Below are 21,594 nucleotides of genomic sequence, written 5' to 3'. Positions count from 1 at the left end.
TTAGTTAATTAAACTTTCTGTTGTTCATAGTCTGCTTTGGTCCCACTAATTTGCTTTCCTATCTTGCTCTTCCTGCAGAACATTTATACAGTTAGCTTCCCCAAACCAGGTTTCGTGGAACTACAGCCTGCCTCTTTTGACATTGGGACAGAAATCAACCTCTCCTTCAGCACCAAGAATGAGTCTGGAATCATCTTGTTTGGCACTGGTGGAATAACTGTGCCTCCCCGGAGAAAGCGCAGATACACTGGGAGAAAAACCAGCCCCACAAGGAGAAAGCRCAGGCAGACTGGGCAGGTAACAAGATCCTATTAAAAGTGCAGGAAAATACATGGTTTCTAGCAAGTTTTGTTTTCACTCAGTTTGTTTCAAGACACTATCAGATGTTCATTCTTTCCCATTTTATGTTTTTAAATCAGACCTAAATAGTGGGGAATATTTCTCCTTGCTCCTTCTAAGGACTGCTTTAAATACTTGGACATGCAAGCTTAACTCAGTCCTCTGATATTCCAGTTCAGGTGTCTGAGATATCTCTCATTCCTGGTCATGCAGACATGAATGAGGACCATTCTGGTTTTCCTCAGACAATAAAAGCAGAAAAAAATCATTGCAGAATAAGCCCCCTATGTATTTGAGATCATTGCTGTGCAGTTCATGGTTTGATAATGTTCTAGCCTCTCCTTCTCTCCCTTAAAATAAAAATCTGCAGTATGAATCGTTCCTGAAGAAGACGGAGTCAGTATATTCAGATAAACTACTTACAGACTCCAGGTGACTAATTGATAGATATGCGATYGCTGTTAGAAGTCATTCCAGATCTGATTAATTTAAAATCTCATAAATAGACATGTATTTTGCTGCTTTTTTTTCCTCAGCACTTTTGGGAATTGGTATTTCATTTGGGATACAAACCATCTTTAATTTCTTCAGAGTCAAGTTATAAGCCAGAACTGAAAAAAATATCTGTTTACAGGTTGTAGACTTGACTGCTTTCATTAAGCATCAAAAGTAACAGAAGTTTTAGGTGTGTTCTTGCATTAAAGTCTAGACTCATTTATAGCACTAAATCTCAAATAATGCCTTTAATTTTAGAGATTTAATTCCTTCCAGTGCCCACTGGCAGAATTTCACATATTACTCTCAATGGCTTTAAGTGAAGTTTTAGCGGATTRAAGTCAAGTTGGAAAGTGTCTGGATCTCAGCCTGCATTAAGGTTGTCTTCTCAAATTAGAAACAGGTGTAAGAATATAAAATAGCTGCACTAATGTAAAACTAAGCCAAATGGTTTATTTTCTAATGTGGCTGACCTTTCAGTAACGCACACCTTGCAGGCCTACTACGCAGTGTTCCTGAACAGAGGCCGCCTGGAGGTGCACATCTCCCCGGGGATACGGGACCCCCACAGGATCACCATCCGACCCGAAGCGGGCGACTTCCACGACGGCAGAGCACACTCCCTCCGCATCGAACGCGCCAAGGGGTAACCAGCAAACCTGTTAACAGCAGGTTCACAACCAGCAAGCTGCAGGACACGCAGCTCGGTTAATCTGACAAAGCTGACACGCAGCTATCGTTAGCGATGTGTGGAAATGCTCTTGTGGGGCAAGGAATGTCAGAGCCATGACTTCCTTATCCAGACGGTTTTGGAAGCTGTTTTCAGACAGTGCTGCTTATTCTGCAGCACGGAGCTTACAGGCTTTACTTGGGGTTATCAGCATGTTCCTCCGAAGAGTTGCATTTGCCTGAGCAGCCATCAACAGACATCAAAAGTACCTTTTGGTACATCGCAAATATATTTTACTTATGTAATTTGTAAATAAGAAATAGTGCTGAGGTGCAGTAAGTCATCTTTTCAAGGCATTTAGAGAAAGACCATTTTTCTTCAAAAAAGACCATTTTCAAAGTATAGCAGCATGTAATCTTTTCAAGATGCTGAGAGCTGGTTTGTATAAATGGGGTCACAGTGATGCCGAGCTGAATATGCTAAAACAACGAAGGCTCATAGTTCCAGATAAATTGTAACATTTCTTATTGCTGGAAAGCTATTGCAGACCTTTCCAGAGTATGTTCCTTTAAAAGAAATTTCACTTATTTACCTTCCTTTACCCCTTCTGAGCCATTATAAAAAGGCCGAGACCTATTACCACTTCACCATTCAGGAAATGATTAGACACAGCAAATATATTACACCGTAGTGTGTAGGATGCAGGCGGTCAGTGTTATTTATGGCCCCAAATAACTGTTGTTTCYGAACACGATCAAAGCCTTGTTGCAGATATTTGCCCTACAGACATCCTGTGGACTGGTGCTCTAGGAACAGTGGGATCTCTTTGGTTTGTTTTGTTTAAAAACAAACAAACAAAAAAGAATTGGAAATAAGCAGTGACATCCAGTAGTTTATAAAATGCAGTAGATGTTTCTGAGCGGGCTGAGCCAAGCCAGCTGAACATGAGGCTTCACCCTGGCCACTGCTGAAAACTGCAGTTAAGGCTCCCGGGACCATTCTCAGCTGCTCCTTGTGGTTAGGTACCTTGACCCAACTCAACAAGAGCAGGTTTCATACTAATACATTTCTGCAGCTTATGTACCCTGAGCAGGGAGATACGAAGCAGCACTGTCTGGCAGGCAATTTCATAGAATCAAAGAATTCTTRAGGTTGGAAAGGACTTTTCATCTAGTCCAACCCACCTGCACATGCAGGGTCACCTAGAGCATGTGGCAGAGTCCTCTTTTTTTTCCCCTCAACACCACAGCTGTCCCTAGCCCTCCCAGCAGCCTCCCTGAGAAGCAATTCTTCAGTGCCCAGTCACTAGATGCCCTTCTGCCCTATAGCCCACTCTGCTTTGGCTTTTGTCAGTATAATTTTCTGACAGATTTATTTTTCTATAGCTTTGAAAAGTATAAATCATATATTTTGGCAGTATTCTCCACAGCTTTAATGTCCAGTTGTAGGTTAACTGTAAATTCTTTGGGGAAAAAGAAACATTTTGGAATGAGATGAGTGCATTACGTAACACACTGTGTGCCTCTGTAGCAGAACACATACACAATAATGATGACGGTAAGAAGCTTTAAAGAACAAAGTTCTTGTAGGCAGTGCTACAGGAAATACAGTGGCTTGACCTGGGATGGTACATCAAGCCATAGCTGGATGTTGCGTCTATAATATTTATTTTCTCTATAAGGTATTTATACTGTGTACTGGATACTATTGTGGACTGTTGTACATCCCTGTGTGGTTCTACTTGGTGCCAAATGTTTACCATGGTAATGGCTACCGATGAGATGTACTGTATATAGATAAAGGTGTTGACAAGTGGTAGACATGAATAACATGGAGCAGCACAAGGGATAGCTCAGGAGCTCTGACGTGAAGAACCTTCAGCTTTTCTCTCATATTTAGTCTTACTTCTCTGAGAATATTATCCTTCACCATAGTTACCCCTTATTTCCATTTCTTTTTTTTAAAAAAAAAAAAAAAAAAAAAAAAACATTTCTGATCTTGGCTTGATAGCCAGGAGCACCATGCTGCATGGCCTGCTCTGTGGAGGTGCTTTCTTCAGCTCGTAACATATGCATTACCCATGAGAGTGAGTTATCACGCGGGTGTCAGTGTGTGGCGAGCAATCAGCAATTCTCCCCCTCTGCTCTCTCTGCCAGATAAACTATCTAGATCTTTTTTAAAAAGGTACAGTGTGTATCTGCAGTTGATTCCTGCAGTCAGAGCATTCTGGAGCACTGTTTGTCCCCCAGCAAGAAGATAATAACTTGTACAAACCAGGAAATAAGGAGCCAGACAAAATGTAAGCCTGTGCTGTTACCATCCTGCTGAGCACCATATGATTATACATAACTTCACGGCACAACAAGCTTGACTCTTACCATGGCAGTGCTGTTACACTACAAACCACTTCTTTCAGTTCAACCAGAGACTGATATTATTGCCTCTTCACMGCACGGCTTTGCCACGCTCTGTCTGGGGACTGCCAAGGAGGCATTTAGTAGTAGCTGAAAACCTTCTGATGGTTAATATGCATTTAATGTGTGCCAATAATTGCATAATTTGGSTTCAGTGTTATAGCTGGTCGGAGTAAATAGAGTCTGCAAAGTGATGATTTCAATACCTGTAATAACTAGAATAAAATATATWTWTTTTTTKCTTCTATATCTGTTTGTTTCATAGAATGTTTACTGTTCAAGTAGATGAAGACAAAGTCCAGGCTCAGAAATTACCAACAGACCAGCCTGTCACCGTAAGGAAGCTCTTTGTGGGAGGTACTTCTGCTGAGTTTCATACTGCACCGCTCAGAAACATACCACCCTTCGAGGGCTGTATATGGAATCTGGTCATTAACACCACGTAAGTCTCACTAAGGCCAACAAATGTCTGCGTAATAAGTGGTTCAGCTGCCTTGGCTGCAGGAAGAAACTTCATTGTCACTGGCAATCACAGTAGCAGTGAACCTAAGGATAGGTTCAATTTGTTTAATTTGTTTGCTTTTTTGTTTGCAATATGCAGCCCAAGTGACGTGTAATTAATAAACTGTTTTACAGACAGGACAGAAGCCTCCTATATWACAATAAAATTAGGGAGATTCAGCAGTGTAAGACTGCAGCCAGGCTTGCCTCAGTGATAAATGTTTATGATACATTATGATGTTTTGTTTTAAGTAAGGTTGATATCCAAGTGTATCCAGATTCTGGAAGTCACGATAGGGATTAATTTGCTGCATGGAAAAYATCTGCTTCAACAGTCTGAAAGGATGACATAAGTAAAAAGAAAGAGAATAGTGAATAAAGCAAAACCTTTGCAGAAAGTTCTCATCTAAATCTTTCTTTTACTTCCTGAAGAATCTAGATTAGGATCTTATTAACTCACTCTACAGCAGAGAGAAGGAGAGAAAGGGAGAGGGAGAGAGARGGAGAAACACCAGAAGGTGACAGACTCTATGAAAACCACCCAATGGTGCTTATCACCTCTAAATTAAGTGTCCTATTTAAGTACCTAAAATAGGTCAGAAATCCTAGCAGTTTTGTCCCATGAAGTGGAATTACATTGAAGCATATAGGGKTTTTTTTTTGTTTCTTTTTAATGGGTGATAAAGAGACAGAAAAACCCATTGGTTTCTTTTCAGAAAAAAAGCCATTGGTTTCTTTCTATGTCCTCAGCCCCATGGATTTTGCTCAGGCCGTGTCCTTTGAAAATGCAGATATTGGCCAATGTCCCTCTCTAGAACCAGAGGTTAGGCCACCTGAGGAAGAAGATAAACCAACCCAGTCAACAGTCCTGATCCAACCTGCTCCTGATGATCACGGGGAGAAAGAGAGCCCAAGGACTCCTGCTCCTGGCATCCCACCTCCTCCCACAACAGCACCTCTAACTTCAGCACTTGTAAGTGTAGATTACTTCTCTCGGGTAAAATCTGAAAAATTTCTCTTGCAAGGCAAGGGGGAAGAAACAGCCATCAGGAGTAGTAAAGTACCTGTCACAATCCACAGAAACGGTTTGGCATAATGTTATAAAGGAAACACTTTCTTACAGGTCAGTGAAAGCAGATTGATCTCATGTGCTTGGATTATTGCAGGAGTATTTAAAAGGATGATTTAGCAGCAGCATAGCCTTTGATGTGCATGCTTAGCCCCAAATCCTCACTGTTCAGGATGCAACACAACTGTTATCTGATCAGGACTAAAAAGACAAGTTTTCTATGGGAGATCCACATCATTACAATAGAAGCTTGCAGTGTTTGCTAGAGCAAGATCTTGTAACGACCATGTCAGTGGCAGGATGAGGAAACAGACAGACAAAAGTCCTGTTTGATATGGCAAATTTTCCACTATCATTCTATAAATATAGTCAGGAGACTTAGACATTTGAGAAAGGAAATCCCAGCCAGTGCTGACATGAACTCAGCAGTTGCCAGACATCTTAAATAGCTTCGTAGCAGGGGTTTTATACAATTAAATTGAATAAAAAGCTTCTTCCCTCACAAGGGCAATAGTTTTAGAAGCTGATGAATCACTTTTCTGTCCAGAAAAGATGTAAGCTTAGATATCTGAATATTAAACTGAATAATATATCCCTGGAAAATCCTGATAGGGAAAGGGRAAAAAAAAGCATTTCTATTWAGTTACATCTGCATACAACCCCCAGGTTTATACAGTGTAGAATAAGTGATGTTTCTGTGTGACTGCCACAGTCACAGATTACCAAAGTGAWTGGTAATCAAGATTACCAAAGAACTGCATGTGGCCCCCATCACCTTCCAAAAAAAAAAAAAAAAAATGATTTCCAATGAGTCAGTGGGAGGTGAGCCTGTCTKCCAGGCACTAAAGAGTCTGAATTCACTCCGTCCTCTGTTATTTGACTTGTTTCCAGAATGTGAAGCTGTTTTCCCTTGGACACAGGTCTATAGCAATGCTTTTGYACAAGAAAAAGGTACAAAAATTAGGTGAAAAAGCTCTGCTCGGTAGTTATGTTTGGAATTTATGGCCAATTTCACTGGCCCATAAGGTGATGGCCTCACCTTGCTGGACTGAAGTCCACAGTGCAGGTCTGTGCACCTGCAAGAGGGACCATGGGGCACAAGACTGCCCAGCTATAACTCCCTTAGCTACCACCTAGTCCCCAGGCTGAGTTGGGGCTTCGGGCATCATCTCTGCCATGAGCCAGGGCAGCATTTTCGGGTAGTTCCCACACGGTGGAGCAGTTGCAGCATGAGGGCTCTGATGCACCATCCACTTGGAGTTACAAAAATAAGTGGATTTGCAAAAGCTGTTGTATAACGATAGGGAACCAGGCAAGGCCAAAGTAACAGCGTAATCCAGTCTCAGCCCCCATTGTGGGGAACGTGGGCACTCAGATGTGGTCCCTTGATCAGGCATTATCAGAAAAGAAAAAAAAATAGCCATACAACTGTGCACTTTCTATGGCTCTAACTGCTAAATCTTAAGAGGCAGAATCGAGAGGTGCAATTATTCAGTAATGCCTATCAAAAGTAGATGTTTTATATATTAGATATCTAAACCCATAATAACTCGAAACAGGTGTTTAAAAACAAAAAGGTGAATAAAACAGCATTCTTGCACTTCCTGTCTTGGAAGGTAAACATTTCTTTGTGTTCTGCAGACTTGCAAGTACGTATAATAAGGCAAGCTTTTTTAATTTTTTGTATGTTAATCTATATTTTCCTAAGAACTTTTTCTGGAATGTTGCAAGGAGGTGAAAAGCCGCAATTTAACAATGAGTTAGCATTCACTATCTTACAGCTGACTACAGAAGCTATGGGTTACAGAAGCCCATTGTGGAAAGCCTCTATCTGGTAAAGAAAGTGAAAAAGAACAGTTTCCATATAGAAGGTGTAAGTAAAGGATCTGAAGCCTTTTAGGACATATTTTAGGTCTCTCTCTTAGCCATCTGCATGGGGGAAGCTTAATCCCAAGTCAGAAGCTCACCATCTCCTAAAGGCAAGGCAAGCCCTAGGAGCAGAGTCCTTGGGAGCTGCAGTGGTCACCAGCCTGACGCCGCTTCCTGCTTCAGGTGCTCAAATGTTTCTTACCAGAGACCAGTGCCTGAGTAACTGCTGCTTCTGCCTCACGTTATTTACCGCTTCTCAGGATTCGCTTGCTGCTGAAATGAAGAGCGCCAGCATTTCCTCTGCGTTTGGCTCCATGACGGTATCTTCCAACGKTTTCCCTCACATTCTTTAGTGGTTTTATTAACATTTCTGCATGAGCTGTTAGTTCAGTGGTGCTCCCTTTTTTCCCCCTTAGTAAGTTGCTTGATTTGTGGTCACTAATACAGCGTGGTGGGTAGAGGACACGTGACGTAGGCCACCAACCAGTGCGCTCTTCACCTCATTGCCACCGTGATGCACACACAGTTTTAACCCGACAGGCACTTGACATCTGAAAAAGCTGCAATAAGGAGGCCAATTGAAGAGTTCAGTCTTGAGGCTCTAAGCTCACATGGGAGATTATTAAACAGTTTAAATGTAGGATGCCTTAACGCCGCTAAGGAAAAACACAGCAAAGATGCTCTAGGCTGATCATCCAGATAGTCCAGGCGTTTTTCRCATTCCTGGGAAGGCCGTAGAGCTGGCCAGGTGTTGCTGAARTACAAGCAGGGACAGGCTTATGAATAGCACTTTTTTTTTTTTTAATACTGTCCTATTTTTTGTTTCTTGTACCAACATTTCCACATAATCACACTTTGTGTTCAGTCTTATTGATATATATTTATCAGAAAATAGTTAGCGGGTACTTGCTACAATTCCAGCCTTCGCTGCCTTTTCTAGCTTGGTGCTTTCCCCCATTCCTGCCCTTACCATCTCCCAGCTGGCACGAAAAACTGCAGTGTTTGCTGATGACGGGGGCATACAAGGCATCAGGGCCTTTTACTAACCTGAATGAGCATGGGAGTCAATTTAATGCCACTGTGTGTCTAACATAACATAAGAGTGTGCCACAAGAAAGTATGTGTTTGTGTATTTTTCATTCCTGTCTGAAACCAAATCTAAGCAAGTCCAAGTGCTATTGAAGATGTGAAACTACCAGATAAAGTTGTAAAGYTTAAAATAAGTGGAAACTTTTAATTCAGCATTCAGCAAAGGGGTAAGATTTTAATCTATTCGATGATCACTGGAAGACTACTATCACACATGCATAACTTAGTTTGATCCTGCTGAGTTTTTCCTTTTTTTTTCATAGTTGCATATTGTATTTCTCATAATGCATGGTGTTCTTCTGTGCCACATTTAAAAGAGCGTATTCTTTGTGGAAAACTAATTCCCATTCTGTTGTGAAGATGTGCGACGTGTGGGGGAGGGAAAAAAAAAAGTGACTACTGAAAAAGTGAATGAGAAAGGAAAAGAAATCTCCTCTCTGCAGTCGAACTCTCCATGCCCGATGAGTCACTCGTGGCATTTTCACAATGTTTCGTGGCAAGAGCTTTCTGTCCGCCTAGCGCTGCCCCGTGCTTTGCCCCTTCCTGCTGGGTTGGGGCTCAAAGAAGACGCTGCTGTCGAGCCAAAATGGTATTAGCCACAGGCCTTTAAAAATGAGCTCGCAGCTATCAAGCTTTGCTTTTTCTGTCTCTTTTTTTCCTGCGGTGGTGTTGTCCCGATGCTGTGCTGGGTAAGATCTGTTGAGCAATTCCTTCAAAGTAAGCTCAATGGGAGGCAAAAGTGAGGTATGAATAGGAGACTTTAATTACCGTGGTCCCTTGTGGCCACTCACACCCCTTATAGAACAGCTTTAGCACCAGACATTAAAGGATTTGGTCAAACCAAAGGGAGAAAATGATACCGCACAGACGATGTTTTACCTTCCATTGTTTTTAAAGCACCACCTTAAGGTTAATATAAATGAAACTGATCAGAGAGAGGGATGACTTTATTTCCCTCGCAGGTAACATTTAGGCACTAGACAGCTCAAGGAGTTTAAGATTTGTTTCTTCTATAAATCAATTGGCTTCCCCTGTTGATTTATGGGGGCCTTGCTACAATACTAAAGGAAACAACAGCACTTTAAACAGAGAATTCAATTGTAAACCTATATGAAAAAGTGGGACAGAGGACTCACTGACAGGTGCAGGAAGTGAAAGTACTTTTAATTTGTTATTTTTCATTTGACTAGATTTCAAGTCAAAAGAATAAAATGTAAGTCTTGCTTCATTTCTGTTAGGAGGCATCGTAATGTGCACCACTCAGATTTACATGAGCTAAGAGTAAACTAAACTGCCTGGAAATCACTTAGGAATCTTGTAAACATCCGCGGATGGCGTGAAAGCAGCACTCTTCATATATTACTCGTGTTTGCTTTTACAACCAGTTTTATGAGCTCTGCCTCCAAGCCCAGTTCCTGTCACACAGGTTTGCAACTTTAGCTAACGTGAGGAGACCCAGCAYGCTGGCAAGCCGCGGGGCTAGTGCCTGCGGTCAGTGCCACGCTCGGTTCCTGGGCGGTCGAGGGGCTGGCAGCACGTGTCCAGCTGGGATGCGGAATGGGAAGCGTGTGTGACCAGTGGGTATTTTGCAGGATCCCTGTGCTGCTGACACGGAACCGGCCGTTTTAGAAGGTGGCAAGCGATTCGGTCTTTCAAGGAACAGCCACATTGCAATGGCATTTGATGACACCAAAGTGAAAAACAGGTACAATAATTATTTTGAGAGTCAATTTAGGTGGAATAATGTCAGATAAAATGCCCCTCCCCCTCACTCCGCCCCTTTCTTAAATATTCTCAAAAGCTTTATCCCCAGATTATGGGTCTAAAATGAACATCTTGTTTTGTATCTAATTCATGTCATTAAGTGAACATCAGTAGCATTTAGRCATGAAATTTAGGCAAATCCACTTTGTTAGCTCTTGCAAAACACCATTTACCTCTTGGTTTGCGAAGGCTCAGATACATGCAAATCCTGGACTGACTTAAAGGAAAACAAATGAAGAATGTATAAGCAGTTCATACAACTGAGTTAAAACGTTGCTTTTTAGAAGGACATTTTGGGGTTCGTTAACTTGATAATTTCATGAAATAAGCAAACTTTCTTCCTTGTTATTCTGACATTTAAAATGAAACTTGCAGAATTACCAGGCAAAATGACAGTTGTCCTCCTAAAGTACATCTATATGTACACATATACACAAGGATATGCAAAGGAATTCCAAGAGCTATTTCCATAAATATAGCTGTTTCCAATGGCCTTGTGTAGCAGTAACTTGTTAATTGTTCATTTTTGCTGTGAAGACACGCAATCGTTAGCAAATGTGCCATATCACACCAGTGAATATTTTTGCAGCCTTACTAATTTACAAGTCCATCAACTTCCCACTTATTTTACCTATGAAATTGCCATACTGCATATTTTCATTTATACCTATTTTAAAAAATGATGAAAGACATCAAAATAAATATATAACCCCACAGTCCTTTATTGGACTATGATTATTTTCAAATTATTTTCAAATAAAAATGCAGGCCTGTTTTTTCTATGTGTTTATATTAAAAACTACTTTTAGGTGCTTACTTGGTATTTCAACTTGAGCTAGGCTACTGATCTGCTGCCATTATAACCTTACCATCATGATAATCTGAATAGTATTCTGGGTTCTTGGATGTAAAAAAGACAGATCTACACATGCAAAAAAAACCCCACATCTCACGTGGGGAGACTCGTCACCTGCACTGCCAGCTTCTCGGTGCTTGCTGGTGTTGATATGGGGCTGGTCGCTTCTGAGGGCTTGTCAGTAAGGAGAAACAAGACAAATTTTCAAACTGAGACACATCCTCATTTTCTGTTGGGAGAACTTAGAACAACGTTGTTTAATGTCTTTACTGTAAAGTCTTCACTGTCCATCTTTGAAAGTTTTGTAACCTGGCTTCAGGCAATACAACTCATTAGAAACTCAACATTTACCAATTGTCACTAGAGTTTTTCCTCTTTGAAAGCATATGTGTATGGATGCCTGATAACGCCATTGGAGTTTTACAAACTGTGTGGGGTTTTTTGAGGTAGTATCTATACCTGGTGTTGAGAATTATATGTAGAAATTCTATGGTGAACTAGCATCTTTGTATGTCCACAGTAAAGGGACAAATGAACATGTTGGAGACTGCATATGTGCGATGCCACTCACACATATCCAAATTCCTAAATTTGGATAGACAAGTGGGCCACTACCAGTTTAGTTCTGTTAAATGAATATAAAAAGGTAAAGCAGGAAAACTTGCCTACCTCTGACTCTGAATATCTTTGCCTCTGTGTTTGTCTTCTTGTTTGTTTGATGTCCAGACTAACAATTGAATTTGAAGTCCGAACCATGGCTGATTCTGGCTTGCTCTTTTATATGGCCCGCATCAACCACGCTGATTTTGCTGCTGTCCAGATCAAGAATGGATTGCCTTACTTCTCGTATGATCTGGGCAGTGGAGACACCAACACAATGATACCCACCAAAATAAATGATGGCCAGTGGCACAAGGTATGAGAGTCTGTAATGCTAAATTATTTTCTTTAATGCTAAGAGAGATTTCTGTCTTGTTTTAAGATGAATGCTACATGTAGTCCATACAAGCTAAACTTTTAACTAGGCACTTTGGTAGTCCRCAAAATTCATGCTTTCGGATTCAGTGTTAAGTAAAGTATATGTTTTATACAGTACATACTCTGCTAACAAAAATAGGTTAGTACTGATCTGTTAAGTTATGATGCTAAGAACACAGGAAATAAAATGCTAGTGTGCACGTTGCATTTTATATTTAATCCTTTTCATATACAGACCTTTATTATCTTGATCTGTAAAGATTTCAGTGAAACTCTGTGGAGAGAAATTGGCCTACAGTTGTTAGAGGTGGAATTTCATCAACTTCTCAGCAATCACACTTTCTCCATGTGCTTCACAGCCCATTTGTCTGAACAGAAGCCTTCCAAATACACTTGGTATTATGTTTATTCTAGCCTGAACTATCATCTGAGGCACATCCCAATTAGTGTAATCATAAACTCAATTATTGTCTGTAAACATATACCGTAATAAAGCTTTGTAATGGGTACCATTAACATTCAGGATTTACTATTCCTAGTACTTAAAATTATTAGTTGATTCTAGAAAAAGCAAAGCTGTATCATGCCTATAGTAGTAGTAATAGTTGTGCTGTCAAAAGGCACCTCTAATCCTTTCAGTAATTCTAATAAGTAATAGTCTGGGTGCATCCTGGCAGCTCCTTAAAAAGCAGTTGTATGTTTGCACAGAAGCTTGCACAGGAGAGGTCTGTTGCAGAAAAGTTACCACAGCTGCTACCACTCTGCTGCTCCTGACCCTCCTCCTGCTTTCTCCTCTCTTGTTGCATAGACTGTGAGGACAGTCACAATCTGAAAACACTTTGTTATCAGAAATTCCGTAATTGTCTTACGTTTTATGTTTCTTTTTAGATAAAAGTATTTCGAAACAAGCAAGAAGGAAATCTTATAGTAGATGATGTTTCAAACAGGACTGTTAGTCCCAAGAAGGCGGATATATTAGACGTTATAGGAATGCTGTATGTTGGAGGACTGCCAGTTAACTACACGACTAGAAGAATTGGTCCAGTAAGTTTAATTAAGTTATCTCATAGTGCTTAAGTACCTCTTGATCAGAGCCAGGGTCTTCTCAGTGTGAAGAGCTGACTCAGACCCCAGTAAAAAGAACTGAAAATAGCAAACTTTCTACTTTCCAGGAAAGTAACAAGATCCACACACTTGCATGTACTGCAGCCCCAACAGTTAGAAAGGATAAGGTCCTAAATTCTACTTGCCTTTTCTCTAATTCACCTGTAATTCACCTAGCATTAACACAGTGCTAGCGAGCTGTGAATTCTCCTAAAAGAAACATTAGAAGCCAAAATTATGCTGGACAAAGTACCCAGTAGAGTAAGGCTGCTCACGGCAGTAGGCGGTTTGTGTTACCAAACTCGGAGAGAATTCATTTTCAAGTAAGAACRTGAAAGCTTTTTCTTGTTCCAGATCAAACTTGAATGTATGAATTTATCGTTGAGTCATTTTAATTTATTAGGCCTTCTGAATGCCAAACTTCCGTGATGATCTCTTCTGTGAAAGATCTCTTAGCAAATGGAGATCCCAGAGAGATCAATACCATTTTGGCCTAAATTTTGGAAGGAATATTGTATCACCTCACCCCTGTGTTTCTGCTGCTCCCCTCTTCTTCAAACACCTGCCAGTATCAGAATTAGACAAGAACTCTTCCCTGCACTAATTTTCTCTCTGCATAAAATTTTTTTTTTCAAGTCACAAAGTCAGAGCTTGACTCAACTTCTTTATAGCAAAGAAGCCAGGCCTACTGTGCAGCATAAGAGTGGATAAAAAAATGAAATATCTTCAGTAGCAATATGTAGGCTAATTTTGCTGGGTTATGCWGAATGAGTAAAGTAGAGGCAAAATTACACATCCTGGCAAGAAATCCAGACTCTCAGAGAAATTGCTTGTGAGTAATTCTAGTAGGAGTAGTACAAAATAACAGGCAAGAGTAAAACAATTAGAATAGTTAAATCAATGTGATAAAGRAATCCCTAGATTCTACTTAAACAAGTCACTATAAGAACTTAAGGACAGAGAACGAAAAGGAAGAGTAACTGCTCAATACCCAGGAGTCAATATTCCACTGACGAAAACTGGCCAATAAGCTCTTCTTACTTAGCAAATTYTGGGCTATGCTGAAAGACCCAATTGAGACAAATATACTGATMCTTTAGGTTTAGCAAAACAGCTCTGAGACACTGAACACAGAAATATTTAACTACCCTTAACAAATAATTTCTAATACTGTCAAACTAAGCTTTTTGAAATGCAGCTGTAACAAAGACTAATCCAAGGAGACGTAGGTGACGCTGGATCCCTACCTACTGCTCCCTGCCAGAAGCAACAGYGGCAACCCATGGAGAAAAATAGCTCAGTCTGACAATAATAGTCCTGTTAGTCTGACAGTCTTTTATGCTTTGGGTTTTAAATGAAGCTGCAACTTCAGCCATCATTCACAGAAGGTAAAAAGCAGTGCTTACCTTTCAATCACGCTCAGTAAAATTTATTACCTGATATATTAATAGAATGTTGTGCTGGAGGCTGCGGCAAAGCCCCTGAAGCAAGATAAGTTGAAAGCCTGTATTATCTTAGCTAGACCTTTCTCCTAAACACACATCAACCTTTTTTTAGACACTAATCTACTATGTAACAGTAGGTGGGCTGCCATTCTCTTCAGTGCAGAAGACTGTGATACCTACTTGTTTGTCTTCAGGAGATCTCGCATTTTAGACACTCAAAACTCCACTTTCTGCAAAAGATTTTATATAGCATATTGTCATGCTAAGGTATAATCAGACTTGACTTTCCATGGGGAAAGGGAGATTTTAAAGTTAGAGCATCTTATCATTTAAAATCTTGCATTTCTCTGATTTATTCTCGCAATAAAGTTAGCAAGATTCTTTTTTTTTTTTTTTTTTTGGTACTAGAACACTTTAATTTGGAGATGTTTTTCAATTAGAAATTACACGAAAAAAAGTGTATTTATGAAGAATCTTATGGAAACTTCTGCTCAGAAGAGAAACGAATTTATTCAGAAAGAAAAGTTCTTGTGAAAACTTTGTATAGACCTTCTAAAAAGCATTATGCTACACAATACCATAGTATATTTATTATGAAAGGGCTTTTTTTTTTTTAAGTGTCAGAATTTGGATATTCTGGCAAATTAGTAGTAAGGAATATTAATAGCAGAGATGATAGCGTGCGTAGACCAAACTTCCCTGCTACGCAGATGTGCCGTTTTTTCCTGCCTACTTTTGTAAGTATTACTCCAATGTATTTCATATTTTCTTATTTTTTTCTTTTTCTTATTTTTCTCCTGCCACGTTGCTTATGACTATGCCTTGCCTTTCTTCTTCTCAGGCTCTGTTCATCATTTTCCTCTCCCCCGCTGGTATCAGGGATTCCTGACCCAAAGTCGCCCACCAAAGCCCTCCCACCAAGCAAGCTGCGAACCTTCCCCCACCCTGAGCTCCAGAGGGGCTCCCGGAGGCAGCACTGGGATGCCCTGGGATTCCCGAGGTGCCCTGGGATGCTCCCGTCCCGTGGCCGAGCCCCTGGGCGCCGCTGGCTCCTGCCCCAGCATTGCCCTGTGAGCTGCAGCTCCCGTCCCCGTGCGCTCATGGGCTGCCTGTGGCTGCCCTGCCCGGCAGCCTCCCTGTGCCCAAGCACGTTCCCTGCTTCTGCCAGCCTCCGTGGCCAGCAGAACAGCTCTTCTGAAGGTGATAAACCGTCCTACGTAAAGCTCCATGCAAGAACCATGGACAGCCCCAAACCTCTGCTGCTTATTTTAGCAGGCATGTACCTGCATTTCCTCTGTCGTACCATGCAACATTAGGCCCACAATAAAGTGATCAAAGCAAAACAAAACAAAGTAGAAAAATTACCAGCAATCCAGAGAACTATATGCAGTATATTTGTCTACCAGAAAACCCCATAACCTAGTCAATTAAAAAGGTAAAGTATGGGCCATTAAATTTCTGCTTTGCTGATGTAATTTTCTATGTTTCATTACGCAGTGTATTATTTTATGTCCCCTCCATTAAGCCAAATAGATGTGACTCAGATCACATCTCTGAAAAGTAATGTAATTCATCCTCAGTGTGATGGAGATTAGAGTCCAATTACAATCAGATATTAAGGATTAGCCATGTAAAATTCAAGTCTTATTCRGCCCCATAAATCCAGCAGATTTATAAGCAGAGGAAATGTACTTTTTGATGACATAATTTAGACCTCTTCTTAGAAGCACTTAAGTTTGCTTTGCACGTTAAAACTTTTTGTGTGAACTATTGAATGCAGGTCACCCATAGCATTGCTGGCTGTATCAGAAATTTTAAAATGACAGAATCACCTGTTGACCTGGACAGTCCAACTTCTAGCTTCAGCGTTGGAAAATGCTTTGTGACTGCACAGACAGGAACATACTTTGATGGAACAGGCTTTGCCAAAACAGGTAAAGAACAGCAATGAATTGTGCCGATAAGCACAGAACAAAAAAACACAGGAGAGCATGTTTTCAGAAACTTTCAGTGCTACCTAACTCATATTGACTTCAATAGAAGCAAAGGGAGAACAATCATTTGAAAATCCTACTTACCCTGTTTACTGCCTTAGCTAATGATAGCCTATACAGCTTTCTAGCAAGGTCTAAGTACACTAAGTACAGCCACTATAAGTGTTACTTAGAGGATTTCACATGAAATGGACTCATTAATAGTTTTATGTTACCTTGCATTACTGTCAACACACTTGGTGTGATTATTAGCAATGATGTATTAAATGCTTTTCTTTATTTCATTATACTTTTTCCTTCTAAGTTGGTGCATACAAAGTGGGAACAGACCTGCTAGTGGAGTTTGAATTCCGCACAACACAAATGAATGGCGTTCTGCTAGGAATCAGCAGCCAAAAAATGGATGGGCTTGGCATTGAACTAGTAGATGGAAAAGTGAGTAATAAAGTATTTTTGGCTCTTTGTAGAGCTTGTTTTTAAATACACAATTTAAATGATCCATTATTGCCCCAAACTCAAGACATATCAGTCAATATCAGGGCTCTCCTATATGCAGCATTTGCCACTTTCCATAACCAAGAGATATATTTTAATGTACTTCTTTTACTAAGATTTCCCAAAAGATACTGTAACATTTAAGATTCCTAAAACTACAACGTCAGGCCTTAGGGTCTTAAGTCAGTGGCAAGATGAAAAGCTATGAGAAAAGGCTTTGCTGCTAATTTTTGGTGCCTGTCTTATCTCAATAGTAATCTATCACTAAAAGGAACTCAGGGCAAGAGGAAGGAAAAAAAAAAAAAAGACAAAAAATGGAAAAACAACAATCTATACAACAATTTTGTATAATATTATTAACATTTATCTGAGTGGCATAACCCAGATCCCAGTGAGACTGGTGCAAGGACACAGCAATCCACCCAAATGAAGTTTGTTATCAATTCAAAGCTTTACTATGTGCAGTCAACAGAGAATGTTGATTTTATTTTAAAAAAGACGAAGTTACATATTTTTTAAAAAGCAGTTGCATTTATTTCAAATCCATGCTATTTTCTTTATGGAGCTGGCTTACCAAACTGTGCAGAGCTATTTTGAGGACTGGCTCATGTTCGTGTCCTGGCTTTCAGGTGATGTTCCATGTCGACAACGGCGCGGGCCGGTTTTCTGCTGTCTATGAGCCTGATGAGCCCGGCAGCCTGTGCAATGGTCAGTGGCACAGGGTCCTTGCAAACAAGATCAAACACCACTTGGAGCTGACTGTGGATGGCAGCCAGGTGGCCAGCAACAGCCCAAACAGAGCCTCAACTTCAGCAGACACCAACGACCCTGTCTTTGTGGGAGGATATCCTGGTGAGCACACAGATAAGTCTTTATTCATGCTCTAGCAACACCACCTTGAAAATGGCTAAATGCAATCAGGACCAATATGCTAAAGCTGATGAATGACAATATTCAGGTTTGCAGCAGTTGGCACGGATGCTCGTTTTTGCATCCAGCTGCATTTCATAACAAGAAGTATTGCAGCACCAAGAGGAGCTCACACATTCCCCTGCACCTTCTAAAACACAAATGCTTCCATAGAGAAACAAGAACTATTTCTGACCCCTGCTATTCCAACACACAACCTCCCTCTGTTTTTTAATATATAAGCATATAAATTATATGTTTATATATATAAATTATATGTTTATAAACATATATATATATTCAAAAATAAAATTGATGTTTAGAAGATTTGGCAAATTTTAATTTAACTGAAGAATGTGTATACACTTCTACTGAGAGGAAGGAGGGAGAGAGACTGTGGTTGTAAATAAACCTGTGTGAAATATGCATTGAGGAACACAGGCAACAGCTGGTATGGAGAGGTAAGAGWATGTCTGTTTATTATAAATGTCTTTAAGAAGTGTCCTGAGTGTGGTGATTTTTACAAGAAAATAAAAGCAAAATTTAATACTCCATGTTCTGGGAACCTTAGAGAAAAGTTGGTTGCAGCAGAGATCAATAACCAGGATCCAGAACTAGGCTGAACTTTGCGACTAGCTTCATYTTCCACTGTACTGCTAATGGACACTGGTGACTCTTCACAGACAACCAACAGGCTTATCTAATAACACATTACTTTCTAAAATCATAGTTGAGATGTTTGCAAACATGGACAATTTCATTGCATTTATAATGTTTTCCTCTACAATATTCCTTTGCAATATGTGTCTTACCTAGTACAAACTAGGTAAGAGGTCAATAGCAAAACTTCTCTTGGGTTAATTCCTAAAGTTTTTTTCTCTCATTCTAATGTGTGTGATGCAGTACACCCAAAAAAATCCTTCTCTTTTTAAAGAGAAAAATTTTTAAAAATACTCTTCATACTGAGATTGGAGAGAATTATACTTCAGTCACAGTGACTGTTCATAGGCACTGACAGCTTTGTGCCAGAAGAAGAAAAACCTCTCTGGCACGATTTTACAACCAACCACAATTTTAACATAGGAATTAGTACTGAAGAAACACTACAGATGGAGTTACTATCTTGTTCTGGACTTTAGCAGAACAAGAGAACAAATTGAAATAAAACTGCAATCTGTACAAAACAAGCCTGCACTTACTTACGTAGGTTGAAGTGATACTCCTGTGTTGAGCCACAGCCACACACCAAATTGTAAAACGCTTTAAAAAACTGACCATGGACATTTATCCATCAGACATTTGCCTTGTTGACTAGTCTAGCTCATCTGAGAGTTGTTTTAACATACTGTTTACCTAAATATCCACCTATATCTGGCCACTTATCAAACCATCAGAGAAACACTTTTCCCTTTTCTGGGACAGAGAACAGAAATGGATCAGTTTGAGAGCTTTGACAGCTTCTCTCTCTCTSTGTGTATATATATATGTATATATTTGTGTGTGTATATATACATGTATGTGTGTATGTGTGTGCATATATATATGTATATACACACATACACAAATACTACAAATATGAAGTGCAGGATCAAGAGATCTTGTAAAATCAATACGGGGTTATGGATTTTGCAGTCTGTTTTGAGACATCTTCTGCCTTCATAAGCAGTGCAAAGCAGTCATTAAACTAGAATTAGTTGGTGGCAAATTTCCTATGCTGAGAAACTTTTTAGCAAGAGAAAGTGGGTAAGGATATCAATTCCTAGCTACATACTAAGCCCTTCTCCATCTACTGCTGTCACCCTTCTTTGTGTAAGAGGAGACAGATAGGTGCGAGGTCAGAGGATACACATGCTCCATGAAACAGCCTGATGCTGTATGTGTGGTCAGTCCTCTATAGGATTTCTATATAAAAAAACAATAATTGCACAAATCTTTTCTTTGTCAGCCCTGTAGTACATTCCTGTAGCCACTTCTTCATTAGAAAGAAAACTAAAAAAAAATTTGGCCATTCAGTAGAGAGAAAGACTTTTAGCTTCCCCACCAACTCAACTCTCGCTTCTACCTTCTCTTTGTTAGGACTAGAAGAATTTCCTCCTTTAATGAGTAAGATGTACTCAAATCCCTTACATTACCATGAGAAAGATTAAGAAATAAATATATAATATTTATTTCTTAAATATTAAATATATATAATATTTAATAATATTATTTCTTAAATATCTTAAAAGTGTGAAAACTAACTCAAGCACATATCACATTTAGTCATAACGGTTCCCACTTTTTGAATAAAGAAGATAAACATACAAAATTCTGTTTTCTGTTTTTCTATTTTCTGTTTTTTAAAAACATAATATTCCTGGGGAAGCATGTTCTTCTGCAAGACTCTCACAGAACAAACTTAAGTATCAATTCAGACTTTCATAATTCCTTTTTCCTTCTTTTCCCTCCTCTCTCAGATGGCCTGAACCAATTTGGGCTGACCACTAACATCCGTTTTAAAGGATGCATTCGATTCCTGAAGCTCACCAAGGGTACAGCCAAATCTCAAGAGATTGACTTCAGCAGAGCTTTGGAGCTGAAGGGTGTTCAACCGCTGTCRTGCCCTGCAGACTAACACGGTATCCTTCAAATGATATGGGCCTGTTTGTATAAGCCCTTCAGATTTAAAATAAAAATACTATATATACAGTATCTTCATAATAAAATGTCTTTATGCAAGTATTTTAGTGGTGTCTGTGATACATTCAAATGGATATTTCAAGGTACCTCCTACAAAGAAAGTAATTACGACTCCTTCCCCACACACTGCTTCATTAAGTAAATGAATAAAGCAATAAGACACTCTTTCTTAATTTTCTCTTTGTAACTTGAAATGGAGTATTTCTGAATCCTTTTGATGCGTGAGATAGATATCTATATTATGCAGGAGTTTATATTTATCATTTGCTTGTGTGCATGGACATCTATGTGCTTCATTCGAAGCAGGCATGTTAACTTTCCTAACTCCTAAGKGCTTGTAGAAAGTTTTTCTGACCATAATATTTCATGTGAAAATTTTGCTGAGAAAATTCTGAGTTTTATGTATTTTCTGTTGTTGTCATGTTACAACCATGCAACCAAATCCAGAGAAGGGAAATGTTTCTGCTGACTTAGCGTGTTTAGTGTTAATGAGGAAAATAGATGGCCCTTAAAATCCTTGATGTATCATTTGAACAGCACTGATTTTAATGTAGTTTATGTTGCTTGATATATGGAGATACAGACTCTAATGAAAGGAGTAAAATCAGGTTCTACACATTTATCTGCAGACATTGTTTTAAAGAGGCCCTTAGTGAAAAAAAWTTGATACTGCTCCCCACTACTACACATGAAGCTACACATAGCAACATTTACAAAGTTTATAAAGGAAAGTAAGAGCTGACACTATTGCATTACAACAGAATGCAGGAGAACCTCAGAGCACATATTGTTATGCTCTTCTCACCCCTTCTTTTTAATCAAATCCTTAACATAAAATCAGCTTCTAAAGTTAGACTGTGGCATTGCTGCTAATGCCCTCAGTAATCTGTCAGGAATCCTGAGCACAGAGGCTTCCTCAGAGCT

General features: G+C 39.7%; 1 protein-coding gene across 1 annotated transcript in view; it reads left to right on the top strand.

Annotated features, from left to right (window-relative positions):
• The window catches only part of LAMA2 (laminin subunit alpha 2), a 253,501-nt gene extending 232,882 nt beyond the window's left edge, over positions 1 to 20,619 (top strand). The window contains exons 53-63 of the mRNA XM_026039256.1: positions 79 to 297; positions 1,332 to 1,480; positions 4,184 to 4,360; positions 5,170 to 5,392; positions 10,039 to 10,151; positions 11,793 to 11,982; positions 12,933 to 13,088; positions 16,374 to 16,527; positions 16,892 to 17,022; positions 17,712 to 17,934; positions 20,448 to 20,619. Coding sequence (XP_025895041.1) covers positions 79 to 297; positions 1,332 to 1,480; positions 4,184 to 4,360; positions 5,170 to 5,392; positions 10,039 to 10,151; positions 11,793 to 11,982; positions 12,933 to 13,088; positions 16,374 to 16,527; positions 16,892 to 17,022; positions 17,712 to 17,934; positions 20,448 to 20,605 — 1,893 coding nt within the window. The 3' untranslated portion in view covers positions 20,606 to 20,619. The remainder of the gene's footprint in view (positions 1 to 78; positions 298 to 1,331; positions 1,481 to 4,183; positions 4,361 to 5,169; positions 5,393 to 10,038; positions 10,152 to 11,792; positions 11,983 to 12,932; positions 13,089 to 16,373; positions 16,528 to 16,891; positions 17,023 to 17,711; positions 17,935 to 20,447) is intronic.
• The last annotated feature ends 975 nt before the right edge of the window (positions 20,620 to 21,594 follow it).

This window comes from Nothoprocta perdicaria, unplaced genomic scaffold (genome assembly GCF_003342845.1).
Source record: "Nothoprocta perdicaria isolate Ctin4 unplaced genomic scaffold, notPer1 scaffold_226, whole genome shotgun sequence".
NCBI lineage: Eukaryota > Metazoa > Chordata > Aves > Tinamiformes > Tinamidae > Nothoprocta > Nothoprocta perdicaria.
The sequence above is the reverse complement of the archived record's forward strand: the minus strand, read 5'-3'. Positions and strand labels throughout refer to the sequence as shown.